Consider the following 13522-nt stretch of genomic DNA (forward strand, 5'->3'; position numbering starts at 1 on the left):
CTTGCATTCCCACCAATAGTGTAAGAGGGTTCCCCTTTCTCCACATCCCCTCCAACACATGTTGTTTCCTGTCTTGCTAATTTTGGCCATTCTATAACTAATTTTGATTTTTCTATCTGGAGTGAATATTTTGGCATTAAGGCAGTATACAATTGAAGAACAGTTGTTAACTGCATTTTTATGTGTGGTAGATATCGTAAGGGCCTCTTCAGCCAGAGCGGCCCCACCCCGGTTAAACAGCCATTTTGTTGTCTATGCAGTAAAACTTAAATTGACCCTGCCCCCCAAGGGGAACTTACTTAAAAGAAAGTCCGGTAAACCAGTCCCAGGTGCAGAGCCCAAATACAAGGGTGTGTCAGGTCAGATGGAGATAACGGCAGGAATGCAGGGATGAGTCCAGGGATGAGTCAGGTCAGGTGGAGACATCCAATCAGTAAAGCTCGCATACTGTCTCCCTGGCTACCAAGGAGTGTGGGCCCCACCTTTTGGGCGCCAATTCCAACTAAGGGGGATAGGCTAGTTCAGATAGCTACTATGGGGTGAATTGTAGTTCAGTTGGCCACCTGTGTGCGACCTAGCATGACTGTGCAGCTTTCTCTGTGCGTTACAATCTCATTCACCACCTGTGTGTGGCCAGGCTCAACCACATGGCCTTTGCTCTATAAGTTAGTCTGTGAGGCAGGTAAGGGGCGGCCCGGACTGGTCTGTTTGCCGGTCGGTTTGATTCTTGATGCTTGGCGAGCAATAAAGCTTTGCTTGACCTTCGCTTTTTATCAGTCTCGCTCCTTTGACCATGGACCCATTATTGGGGGACCCAACAGATAATATGAGTCATGGAAGTTGATGTTTCCAATATTAGCAGTCTTTCCTCTGGCTACTGAACAACATGATATGCTAATCAGTGATTTGTTAGAAATTGAACTCTAGAAGGAAAGAAGCTATTTGTTATACAGCCCTTATGTCTTAATTCAGATCCTGGTCATGATTTAATATAGAATGTGGGTGTATGTATCTGTGTAAGGAATTGGCCGGAATAAAATACCAAGTAACATAACTCTTACTTGAGACTGAAAATCAGAGTTAAGTAGGTCATAAGATTAAGCATCATACACTGAAATATTTTTGTATACAAGCTTATTGTCATCCCTGGCATGATTGTGATGTGATTACATGGTTTCTTTATGCTTATCAGGTGACAAAGGATGGTTAGCTCAAATATAGGGGAGAATGTTAATGAGGTCAAAGGCCAAGATTTAATTCTTGTTGCATAACCACAGACTTCACCAGCAGTCTCACCAGATGCATGACATTAGTTACAACTGACAAAGTCAGTTTTGAACTTTCCTTGTGTATGAAGTCCTTGATGAAGGAGGTTGCTTTCATCTTAACAAGAGACCACCATTACCAGAAGAAATAGAACTTATGCTTCATTACCAAAGACAGGTGGTGAATCTGTAACAGTGTTATTTATAAAGGACAGAATTATTTAAGAGAAATAATGGAATTCCTAACAAAGGACTTTGGGCATATGATAGCCAAAGACTAAAAGTGGAAGAAAATATGAATATGCTTTACATTACAGCTTAAGATGTTCTCAGGTTTTGAGGTAATTTTCTATGTTGAATTGTTATTATAACAGAATTTTAAGACTTTAACAGATCTTGTGAGCAAATAAAAAAGCTGAATTCGAGATATTTATTCAGGTTTATCCAGGGAATATTGAGAGAGCTAGGCTTAGAACTCAGATTTCAGAATGCAAGTCCATATTAGTTCTTTGTGTATCTATGTGAAACATGCAGAATGTTAAGGTTTGGAAAATACAGAGATGAATAAGACTTTTTTTGCTGCTAGAGAATTTAAACCAATTCATTTCATAAACAGGAACTCAGCAAACTACATTTAAGAAATTCTTTGCTAGGTATTAGAGTTATAATAATGACTAAACCTTTTTTTTTCATTCATGCATTTGTCATTCAGTATTTGTTGATTGCCTCCCAAGTGCCAGGCTCTGTTCTAGTCTTAAGGGATACAACAGTGACCAAAACAAACTTAGGTTCCTACTTCAGTAGAGCTAACATTCTAGTGGAGGAAGGAAAAAAAAAATACATAAATATATACCGTTAAGTGGTGATTGTTGTGATGAAAAATAAAGCAGGGTAAGATGGATAGAGAATCTAGGGGATGGGTGTTGCTATTTTCTGAGAATACTGTGGAAGTCTTCTGATGAAGTTACTTTTTTTTTTTTTTAAGAGTGGGGGTGGGTCAGAGGGAGAGACAATTTTTTTTTTTTTTTTTTAAGATTTCATTTATTGGAGAGAAAGAGAGAGAGCGAGCATGAGCAGGAGTGTAGAGGGAGAGGGGAGAAGCAGACTCCCTGCTGCAGGGAGACCAACATGTAACTCCTAGGACCCTGAGATCATGACCTTAGCCCAAGGCAGATACTTAACCAACTGAGCCACCCAGGCACTGAGAGAGGGAGAGAAAGAGAGAATCTTAAGCAGAATCTTAAAAGAATCTTAACCCCCCATGGCGCTCCATCTCACGACCCTGAGATGATGACCTGAGCTGAAATCAAGAGTCAGATGCTTAACTGACTGAGTCACGCAGGTGCCCTTGATGAAGTTACTTTTGAACAGAGTCCTAAAGGATAATTGCCATTGTGGAGCTTGCAGGTCTGTTAGGCAGGCTGTGGTGCTTCCGCTGTTTTAAGTGTTGAGGTTTGTGGGGAAGGTGAATTAGGTGTCTTTCACCTCCTTAGTCAGGAAAATGGTGGTGTGCTGCAGTGGCACTGTCTCTAAGAGCACATGGAACTCTGTGGGCTCTCCCCTGCAGTTCTACCTGATAGAAGGATGCAGTGACAACACAGATATAGTATCCCTTTGTTTTGCCTGGTGTGGGAGTTCAGGAAATCCCTCACCGAGGATGTGATACTTTATCTGAGATAAGAAGAATGAATGCAGCAGGATGGTGACTGGGAAACCTTTAAGGAGCGGGAACTCAGGAGAGGTTTAGGAGGGAAACTAATTTGAGGAGTTGTTGGTGAATAGACCCCATTTAAAAATTAAGTCAATGGAATCATCTGGGGAAAGGATGTTGAATGGAAACAAAAGAGATTCTAAGATACAACCTGGAGGGCAGGGGCAGAAGGGAAAGGGAGCCAAGCAACAAGAGGGAAGAAGAAAAAAGAGAAAATAGCTTGGAAACTGGGGAAAGGGAGAGAGTTTGAGAAAAGGAATGATCCGTGATGGCTAGTCCTAAAGAGTGATCAGTGAGGTTTAGCTGGGAATGGTAAGATTGGTTAGACTTGAAATGTCTAATAAGATAGCCACTTATGTTTAAATTAAATAAATTCAGTGCCTCAGTTTTCAGTAGCCACATTTCAAGAATTTAACAGCTACATGTAGTTAGTAGCTACTCTACTGGATATTGTAGATATAAACTATTTCCATCATTGAAGAAAGTTCTATTTGGTAGCAGAGTACTAGAACATTATAATATTAGGGAAAAGTTAAATGAAAATTCATTTTTTTCTTATTTGTGGTAGCAATAGAGAAAATACTATGAGACAACTAATTATGTTGATGAAGAACTGATATTAGGGAGTCAGAGTTTTATCTTGAACTGTGGTAGCAGAATTGGCAATTTGAGCTGAGTCTTCAAGGTCCAGGGAACTTTCAAGCTATTGAACAGGGAAGCAAAAAGAAAGGGAGAGAATTGCAAATCACTCTGAGCATAATCAATTTTACTAGACAGAGAATTTAGGTAAATTGCAAAGCTATCTTATGTGGGATCAGAACACCCTGTGGCATGAATAACTGGTCCATGGTGTAGACAATTTCAGTATCAGGTTTCGCACTTATTTTCCAAAGAATGGGTACTATCAAATGTTTTTAAATGGAGGAGTAACATGGCCGGCCAATGTGATAGTTTATGGAATTAATTTGCTAAATGAAGTTCTTGGTTTTTTCTTAGTCTTTGTCATTTGTGCACTCCTAAGTAATCCTACCTATGTCTGCATACTGCTTTTTAAAAAAATCTACAAAGTACACTTATGTAAACTGTACCACTTATGTAAACTGTTGTTAAGCCTCACAGTGATTCTGGAAAGTTGTAATATTTATAATTATGTATTCACTGAGAAGAAAATCTCAGAGTTCAATAACCTGGTAATGATTGTGCTAGCTCAAAGGAGGAGTAATATTGGTTGAACAAGATAACTTACCTCAATGTCACATAAATTGCTATTACAGTACATACAGTCTTCAATATATGGTCATCTTGTTGGCAGTAGGAATCATGTCTTTATTGTGTTTTTGAATTCTAGTACCTAGCAGAGTAAATGAATGAGTGAGGTGAAATGTAATGCAGGGACATTTATTGAAAGGGAAGATGAGAAATGAAGATGTGGGTCTGGCCTAGGTAATAGTATTAATGAGAATTGAAGGAAAATACTAGACGTGAAGTAGACATTGTCTCAATAAATATCATCAGAACTTAATGACTTCATGAGATGTTGGGGGGAAAGAGTCTCAGATGATTTAAGGGTTTTGGTCTGAGTGAGAGAAAGATGCTACCATTGAAAGACTTGGGCAAATTGCCATGGAAGCTAGTTTTGGAGAGAAACTACTGAGTGCTATTTTTTACTTAAAGATGCTTTCTAAAACCACTTTCCTGGTTTTAGAGCCCTTCCTTTGTTTATAGATTTTAGAACCAGAAGTTAATTTGCGCTAATGTCTGAACATACAGGTAGCAATGTTTTGGAGTGAAGTTTTAGAGATGGGGTAGGACTTGGAAGTCTTCTGAATAAAGGTGATAAATACACCTTGAGCATGAACACAATCTGCAGAAAAAGAGTAGATAGAGGAAAAAAACAACAAACAGTTGAGGACTGAGCACTGGTTATGGCCACTGACTTACTGAATGAGAAGAGTAGAGTCAGGAAAACAGGAGAAGGGAAGGCAGAGGAGTAGAGTACTTTAGAAACCAAAAGTGGAGAAAGTTTACGTGGGGAAAAGGCTGATAGAATTAAATACATGCAGGGAGGATAAAAACTGTGAAAAAGCCCCAGAGCATACCAGAGAGGACTTCACAGATTATCAGATTGACTGGAATTTCCCAAAGCCTCAGAGTTTTTTGTTGTTGTTTTTAAAAGGATTTGGTTTCCAGTGTAAACATATTGTTGCACTTTTTTTGGGGGGGTGGGGGGCTACTACTTAAAAGATTAATGCACCACTCAATTCATTTATACACTGGATGCTTTCTAAATTCAGATTCAAGTATTTGACATTAAATCACTCCTGAGAAAATTTGTTTTTTTTTTAGATCTTGCCATATTCAGAAGTTGCTGAAGTTCAAGAGACAGTGAGTAATATATGGTGCTATGTTTGAAATGTTAACATTTTTTTATTTTTTGAGGATTTCAAGTTGGATTCTTAAAATATATTTTTCACTGTATTTTATCATAGATTATATGTCGTTACACTAAGTAATTCATGTAGATTGAAAAGATCACTTTAAAAATGTTTTCATTTTTTCCAAAATGCGAATGGATTTAATTTTTTTTAAATTTTAACTGTAAAAATAATACATACCAATGGGGGCATATTTAAACAATACAGAAGAATATAATAAATGAAGTTCTACCTTCTAGAGGCAACCACTTTTAGTATTTTGGTGGCCTCTTTACTAAATTTCTTCATATGTATATGTCTTACATATGAAATTTTATAAAAGTGGAGTCATAAAAACTTTTTTTTAACCTATTTTAAAAGTCAGCACATAATGAATGATGTTCGGCCAGTGGGAAAAAAACTTCAATGGCTACATAGTATTTCATTGTATGAATGTATTATTTAATAATAGAATACTCTTTTAGATTACTCTGAGTGATGTGATAAATATCTGTGGACACATCTTTTTAAATATTTTGGGTGATCACTTTAGTGTACATTCGTAGAAGTGCATTTGCTGAATCAAAAGTCTGATTAGGTTATTTTAAAATAACTGCCTGGCAGGCCAATTAATAATCTCTATCTAACAGTGATAAGCTCTAGTTCCTAGAAAAATATTTCTGTAAATATCTCCTATAAAACCCAGGGATAAAATGTACACAATGTGTGTTTCGCAGTTGATTGCAAGAATATAAAAAGTTAAGTTGAGTGTTGAAAGAGGACTCCTGTAGGAAGAACAAACAAATCTCTGCTGTGTTTTAGATCTCTCACTGAAGACTCTTACTTCAAGGGCCAAAGATAACACTAAATAGAGCACTCTTGGGGTGTTTTATATAATCCTCCTTCCAAATTGTGGCTTCTGAGAGCCAGCTGCAGAAGGATTGCTTCTATGAACACAACTTGACTAACTATATTGGGGGAAGAGGAGCAACTTGCTTGAAACTTCTTTTTTTTTTTTTTTTTTAACTTTATTTTCAAGTTGTAGCAAAGCTGTGCTTTGGCTTAAGCTCAAAAGATGGCTTAAGTCAAATCCATATGTATGTTAAGGGGGAGGTGCTGTGCTTAAGGCAATGGAATCAGGCTTAATAGTTCTTATAGTATTATTTCTGTGTTATAAAGTGGCCATCTGTCCTGAATTGCTTAGGACTAAAGGTTTTCCCAGGATGAAGGTTGTGTGATTATGAATTTCTGCCTATTCATTTATACTTCTGAAAGTTTTATGCTAATTATAGGTGGTGTGGCAAGTATTTAGAAGTACATTAAGTAAAATCCCATTTTTGCATAATGCTCTTTCTCTGAGGTTTGTCAACGAAATTCAGTAAAGATTTAGGTAATGGCTGTATTTCATGCTTTTAGTTAAAATAGTTGTTAGCATACTAATTAGTAATAAATAGAACAATTCTAGGCATGTTACTATTATTTTATCACTTTCACCCCATACTTTGTGCCAAAACAGAGAATCTGTGTATAGGAGAAAGAAACTGTTGAAATGACTGTGTGGACATTGTTGAAGGTATAATGACAAATATGGTGTTATTCAGTTAGAGAAAATGTTTCTATCATATCTTTAATGGTCTTTTTTTGAACAAGCTGAGGAAAAGTTCTGGGATTCTTTGAGTTTCACGTAATATTTTGGTTCTCTAACAAAAGCCAAGAAGAGTGGCTAGCTTTTTACTTTTTAAACTTTACAAGATACTTGCGTAGAGTGTTCCCACATCAATAATTTCGCATTGTCTTTATTCATGTGTTATACAACATGGAGCTGTACAAATTAGGCCCAGGTCCTAAAAGCAGTAAAAGTAAGAAGCGTAGTATGCAATTTTAGCCATGCATACAAGTGTTATAAGTTACTTGGTAAAATTAATATATCTTCAATTACTTATATCCCATTTCCCTTTGGCATTACTTACAGGCAATTCTGGGAGGGTAATTTCATTTGTATTACAGTTTAATGCCTCTGTATCTGCAACATTCTGGGGAAGGTTTCTGAAGTCTTGCGTATTTTTTTTTTTTTAATTTTATTTCCACTTTTGTTTAGAGTGTTTTAGCTTAATTCTTAGTTCTGTTGTTCCATTATAATGTATGTTTTCTGGTGCCTGTTCTTTTTTTCTGTTGCATTTTTAGTCTCCTGTGATTAGCCATTCAGGTCTTACACCCTACCTGTCACACATACTATATACTGTTTCTTACCAACCTGAACCTTTCTCTATACAGGTTTGTATGTCCAGTTGCCTGCTTGATGTTTTGAGTTGGATGGCTAATGAGATTTCAAACGTAACCTGTCTCAAACTTAGCACTTCTGTTTCTTTCTGTAAACTAACCCTTCTCACTGTCTTTTCCATCTTAGACAGTGAGAGTTCCATTCTTCCAGGTACTCAGACTGCAACTCTTCTATCATTTTGATTCCTTTAAAAAAAAAAAATACAACAACAACAGCAACAAAACTTCATACTTTTTCTGTTTGGAAATCCTGTTGGCTTTACTTTCAAAATATATTTAGAACTCACCTACTTCCTCTCACCCTTACTGCTACCACGTGGTCCAAGTTTCCCTTCAGCTCTCCCCTAGAGTATTACAGTAACTTCCTAACTGATTATACTCTTGTCCCTCTAGTCCGTTCTCAACACAGCAGCCAGAACAATCCTGTTAAAACATAATAAGATTATGTCACTCCTTTTCTCAGAAATCCAGTGGCTTCCTATCTCATTCAGAATAAAGCCAAGTCCTGACTAGGTCCTACATAATCTGGCACCCCTTTACTTCTTTGACTTCATTTCCTACTACTCTCCTCCTTGTATTCCTGCCTCTCTGGACTTTTTACTATGCTCCAAGCCTTCCAGACTTGCTCCCATCCCACTCCTCAACTCTACACTTGTTCCTCTCTCTGCCTAGAATACTCTTCCCCTTCATGTCGTTATGATAAACTCCCTCATTTTATTCAATCAATTCTGTAGTGAAGTCTTCTTAGGCTACCTTATCTTAAATTATAACTCCCTCTTCCTTAACACTTTATGTGTCCTTGTTCTCTGCTTATTTTTTCCTTAGTTTTTATACTATATAATATGCAACACATTTTTACTTGTTTAGTATGTTATTGTACCTCTCTCCCACTAGAACATAACTACCACAAAGGGCAAACTTTTTGTCTTTTTTGTTCACTGCTATTATCCCTTGGTGCCTGAAATACCTGTCTATGTAATAGGTACTCATAAATACTTGGATGGGGCCATCAGTGATAGGAATAGACAGTGTTTATTTTGATTCCTCAGTGTCTCAATATGAAAAAAAGATAGATTAATAGAATCAGATCTCTATGACAAACATGTTTGAAGTTATGTTGAAAGCATAATTTGAAACAAATACCAGAATTTGTAGCTGTATGTTAGGGATTATTTTCTGGGAGCAAACAGGCAAGGAGTACAGCTGCAAAGAAGTTGATATAATGCTGTTAATTAACAGAATTTGAAAATATGTACGATGAAAGTGAACTTAATCGTTTATCCTAAATAGAAGACCCAACTAAAAAACCTTCAGAAATGACTGGCCTTGTGAAATTAAATAGTCCCAGCTGTGCATATATGGTTAGAACCATTGTTCTCCTTCAAGAAATTCATATTTAATGGTAATTCTAGGGAAATTAGTAATTATTCATATCAATACAAAAAGATATTTTTAGAGACTGTCTATGAAATACCTGTCAAGTCAGTTTCCTTCTTTCTGTTATCATATTAGTTATTTATTGATATATAGCAAATTATCCAAAAATTAAGTAGCATAAATCAACAGTACTTGTTATTTTATAATTTCTGTGGGTCAGGAATCCAAGAGCAGTTTACTAGGTGTCTCTGACTCAAAAATCTCTCAAATGGTTGCAGTCAAGCTACTGGGGAGGCTGTGTGCTGCACTCTCACCTGAAAGCTGGACCAGGTGGATGGAGGACAAGGAGGGTCAATGCAGGAGATTTATTTACAAACTCAAGTAGTCAGTTGTTGACAGACATCATTCCTTCACCTCATGGGCCTACCTACAAGGCTGCCTCATGACTCTGCAGTTGGCTTTCCCCAAGGAGAGCGAGAGACTATAAATAAGATGGAGGTCATGGTCGTTTTACTGTGTAATCTTGGAAATGACATCCATTCACTTCTGCCATATTCTGTTCATTAGAAGTGTTTAAGTGAGTCCAAAATACTCTCTAAGAGAAGGGATTATACACAAAGACCTGGGGATCACTGGAGCCTTTGTAGAGCTCTCCTGCCAAAAATACTTTAATCTTTTCCCACATGTTTGCTAGTTGTGGTAACATGGCCATAAGTAACAGGGACTTGAGCACAATTAGTTCATTGTCATTATAGATACATTTTTTTAGTTTATCTGTGAAGTTGAAATCAGTTTGTAGAAGAATGGGCAACTGCAGAAAAATGACTAGAGTAAATATCTTTAAAGGAGTTAAAACACAATTTTGAGCTTTAGGGAAGCAACAGGGCCAAGATTTTTCTGAAAGAGGCAAAGCAAACAACTGCTACCTTTCTTTTTGGTCACAGATAATTGATTCCTTCATTCCCTTTAAATAAAAGCAAGCAATAATGTAATCAGTGGGAATTTTTTTATTTTTGTTGTAACTTTAGTTTTGATGTTACTATACTTGGTATTTGAGATGAAAGAAAGCTAAGGACTCTATTTCTACCAAAGGAGACCAAAACACTTGTCCGTAGGCAACATTTAGCATAATCTCCGTAGGCAACATTTAGCATAATGTTCTATGTTAAAATAGTTACTAGACAAAAGGTCAGTAGTCTTTTACTGTTTCTTTTAGTTAATTGCAAGTTACTCATTTCAGAATTGGATCTTCTTACTTCCTAAAGATCAGTAGTTCCATGTGCTAATAGTTCCTATTTAGTGGCTCCTAAGAAAGTTTGCCTGACAATAAAATTTATCAATTTATCATTCTAATCAATATTCCTCTGTTTTTTTGGCCATTTGAGAAAAAATTTGTTCTACTTTATTGATGTCTTTGTACAAGCTCTTTGCACAATGCTTGGCATATAATAAGCACTCGGTAAATGTTCCTTTCTTTTTATAGAAGAAACAGGCTGAATTTCTATGTAGAGTTAGTGCTTTCATGGCATGCAGAACTAATATTTAATAGTGCATGGGTGCTATAGATTTTAAAACCATTTAAATATAAAGAATGAGCGACTTTGGGCTTTCCCTTACATTTCTAAATAATTGTACCACTCCTAACCCATATCTTGAGTTAAAATTGAAAGTAATTTTTGATTTGAATAATTTTCAAAACAAAATACTTAGTTGATTTCATTTTTGTCTTTCCATCTTTGTTTTCCAAAATTTAAACAAATATTTGATAATGCTTAAGCCAACTTCTTTTTACATGTGGCAAAGGAAATTCCTTGTGAATTATGATTATTAGGATTGATGTGCATGTGCTTTCTACTTATAAACTAATGCTTATTTTCCTTGTCCTTTTGTTTCACTGCTGCTTCAATCCTGATGCATTTTGCTTCTTCCTGGTTTGGATTGTATTTGTTTGCTGCTCAATTACCCTGCATTTAAAGCTTCTTGGTGATAGCAAAGATGTCCTTGGGCCCTCAAGTAAGTAGCCAAAGTTTGAATGGCATATTTGGAGACATATTTTGCTATGTACTTATAAAAGGCATACAGTATTTCTCTTTTGATTATTAAGTCATCTACTTTTCTTTCTAGGCACTGAAAAGCTGTCAGTGCCCATCTGAGATTGATAGTGTTTGTATATTTACTTCTTGATTGTCTAAAGATGGATTATTTACTTAGCTAATTATCTGATTCATAATTCAGGAACTCTTTTTCATAGTATTCCTTTGTACAATCATCATAAAGCATAGACTAGACTTCTTTGAGACTAGATATGGAACAAGAAATTCACTACCATTTGAAAATGAAAACTTTTGTTTTTTTCATAATCTTTACATAATAGATAATTTGGTTATGAAATACATTTATTTGTACTTTGGGATTTCATAAGTGAAACATGTTTCATCTAAGGGATTTAGAAAATATATACATTAAATTTATGTCTGAAAAAAAGGTTTTTTGACCACTGTGCTACCTATGTGGAGTGATATATGATGAGTAAAACATGTGCCCTGCCCTAAAGGATCATGATAGTCTAGCCAGGGGAGTTATACCCCCATTAATAGATAATTTCAGAGCATTGTAATAGAGGCAACTTTTGTATTGGAAAATCACAGAATTACTGAGGTGAAAGGAACCTCAGATATCATCTAATAAAGCATTAACTTTGTAGATACAGAGCCTGAAGCTAAGAACTTAAAGGATCAAGGGATTAGAGTTGGGTACTAGCCCAGTGTGTTCTTTCCTGGTTTTAAAACATCATAATGAAACCATCAGTTTGCTGAATTCAGATCTGACCACATAATTAAAATATTACTGTGTCATAAATCAGATAAAGATTTAAACTTTGGGGCATCTGGGTGGCTCAGTAGGTTAAGCCTCTACCTTAAACTCAGGTCATGATCTCAGGGTCCTGGGATTGAGCCCGCATCGGGCTCTCTGCTCAGCAGGGAGCCTGCTTCTCCTCTCTCTCTCTCTGCCTGTCTCTCTGTCTACTTGTGATCTCTCTGTCAAATAAATAAAATCTAAAAAAAAAAAAAAAGATTTAAACTTTATTGAATGGCAATGTAGAAATTACATTGATTTAGAAAGTTTTAGTATTTATTCCTAAACAGTTACCTGACAATTGCAAGTCAGTTCACTGCTCTGGGGCTCATTTTTCCCCCATTGGCTAAAGAAGGAGACTGAGCAGGGTAACGGCAACCATTTTTCTAGCTGTAAAATTCTTTGGTATGGATTGGTTGCTGTTTGTCTCCAATACTGATTATAGTATGTATGTAATTTTTTTTCTAAAAAGAGACTATTTAAAGTAATATGTTAAAATTCCTTTTTAAAGTGGCACCTACCTGGCTCAGTCCATAGAGCATGCCAATCTTGATTTTGGGGTTGTAAGTTCAAGCCCCATGTTGGGTGTAGAGATTACTTTTAAAAAATTTTATTATTATTATTATTTAAGATTTTATTTATTTGAGAGAGAGATAGAGTGAGTGCACCCAAGCAAGGGGAGTGGCAGGCAGAGGGAGAAGCAGATTCCCTGCTGAGCAAGGAGCCCAGTGTGGGACTGAATCCCAGCACCCTGGGTTCATGACCTGAGCTGAAGGCAGATGCTTAACCAATTGAGCCACCGGGCATCCCGAGTGTAGATATTACTTAAAAATAAAATCTTTTTCAAAAATCCTTTTAAAAATTCATAATTACAACAATTCATAGTATTTTAAATATATTGTTTATTTTATAACTAGCATTATTAGAATAGTAGAAAAAAAGTTTTTTAAGATTTTATTTATTTATTTGACAGACAGAGATCACAAATAGGCAGAGACGCAGAGAGCGGGGAGGGGAAAGCAGGCTTCCTGCTAGCAGAGAGCCTAACGTAGGGCTCGATCCCAGCACCCCAGGATCATGACCTGAGCTGAAGGTAGAGGCTTAACCCACTGAGCCACCCAAGTGCCCTTAGAATAGTAGAAATTTTAAAAGTTGAAAAAAGTATATAGATATCAAAATATTTTTATGTTTTCTTGGCAGCCTTACTTGTGATACCTGAGTGGATTTTCCAATTACTTTAGTTACCTCATATATTTAAATGTTGGCTTAGGTGAGCTGATTGGCAGTGCTGAACTGAAAAATAGAATTGAATTTTTAATACAAGTTAAAACAGTTCTGTTTTAGGAATTGGATTTTATAAATGGGGGTCTTTACTTACCACTTGGAATAGAAGAGATTTATTGTGATTACATATTTTCTGCATACACAAACAAGACTATATAATATTTATTAGAGATGAGTTTATATTATACTCTGTCAACTATTAGAAGGTTGAAACTGTATATTTACTGGAGATCACATATCTTTTAGAGTGAAAAGTAATTTCATTAATATTAGGATCTGTATTGAATGAAAAAAACTTTAATATATGCAAACATACTTAGATTCTTTAAGTGTTT

General features: G+C 36.1%; 1 protein-coding gene across 10 annotated transcripts in view; it reads left to right on the plus strand.

The window, feature by feature from the left end:
• Positions 1–13522, plus strand: part of OSBPL8 (oxysterol binding protein like 8) — a 156578-nt gene that overhangs the window by 57785 nt on the left and 85271 nt on the right. For 3 of the 10 annotated variants that reach the window (XM_032854726.1, XM_032854727.1, XM_032854724.1), the window contains 2 exons: positions 5323–5361; positions 11024–11060. The exons of 2 other annotated variants lie outside the window; for them this stretch is intronic. In XM_032854726.1, coding sequence (XP_032710617.1) covers positions 5323–5361; positions 11024–11060 — 76 coding nt within the window. Of the gene's footprint in view, positions 1–5322; positions 5362–11023; positions 11061–13522 lie in introns of those variants that run through there. 5 more of the 10 variants (XM_032854728.1, XM_032854729.1, XM_032854731.1 and 2 more) reach the window with 3 other exon arrangements.

Source organism: Lontra canadensis, unplaced genomic scaffold, assembly GCF_010015895.1.
Source record: "Lontra canadensis isolate GAN:19392208 unplaced genomic scaffold, GSC_riverotter_1.0 scaffold9, whole genome shotgun sequence".
NCBI classification, from domain to species: Eukaryota; Metazoa; Chordata; class Mammalia; order Carnivora; family Mustelidae; genus Lontra; species Lontra canadensis.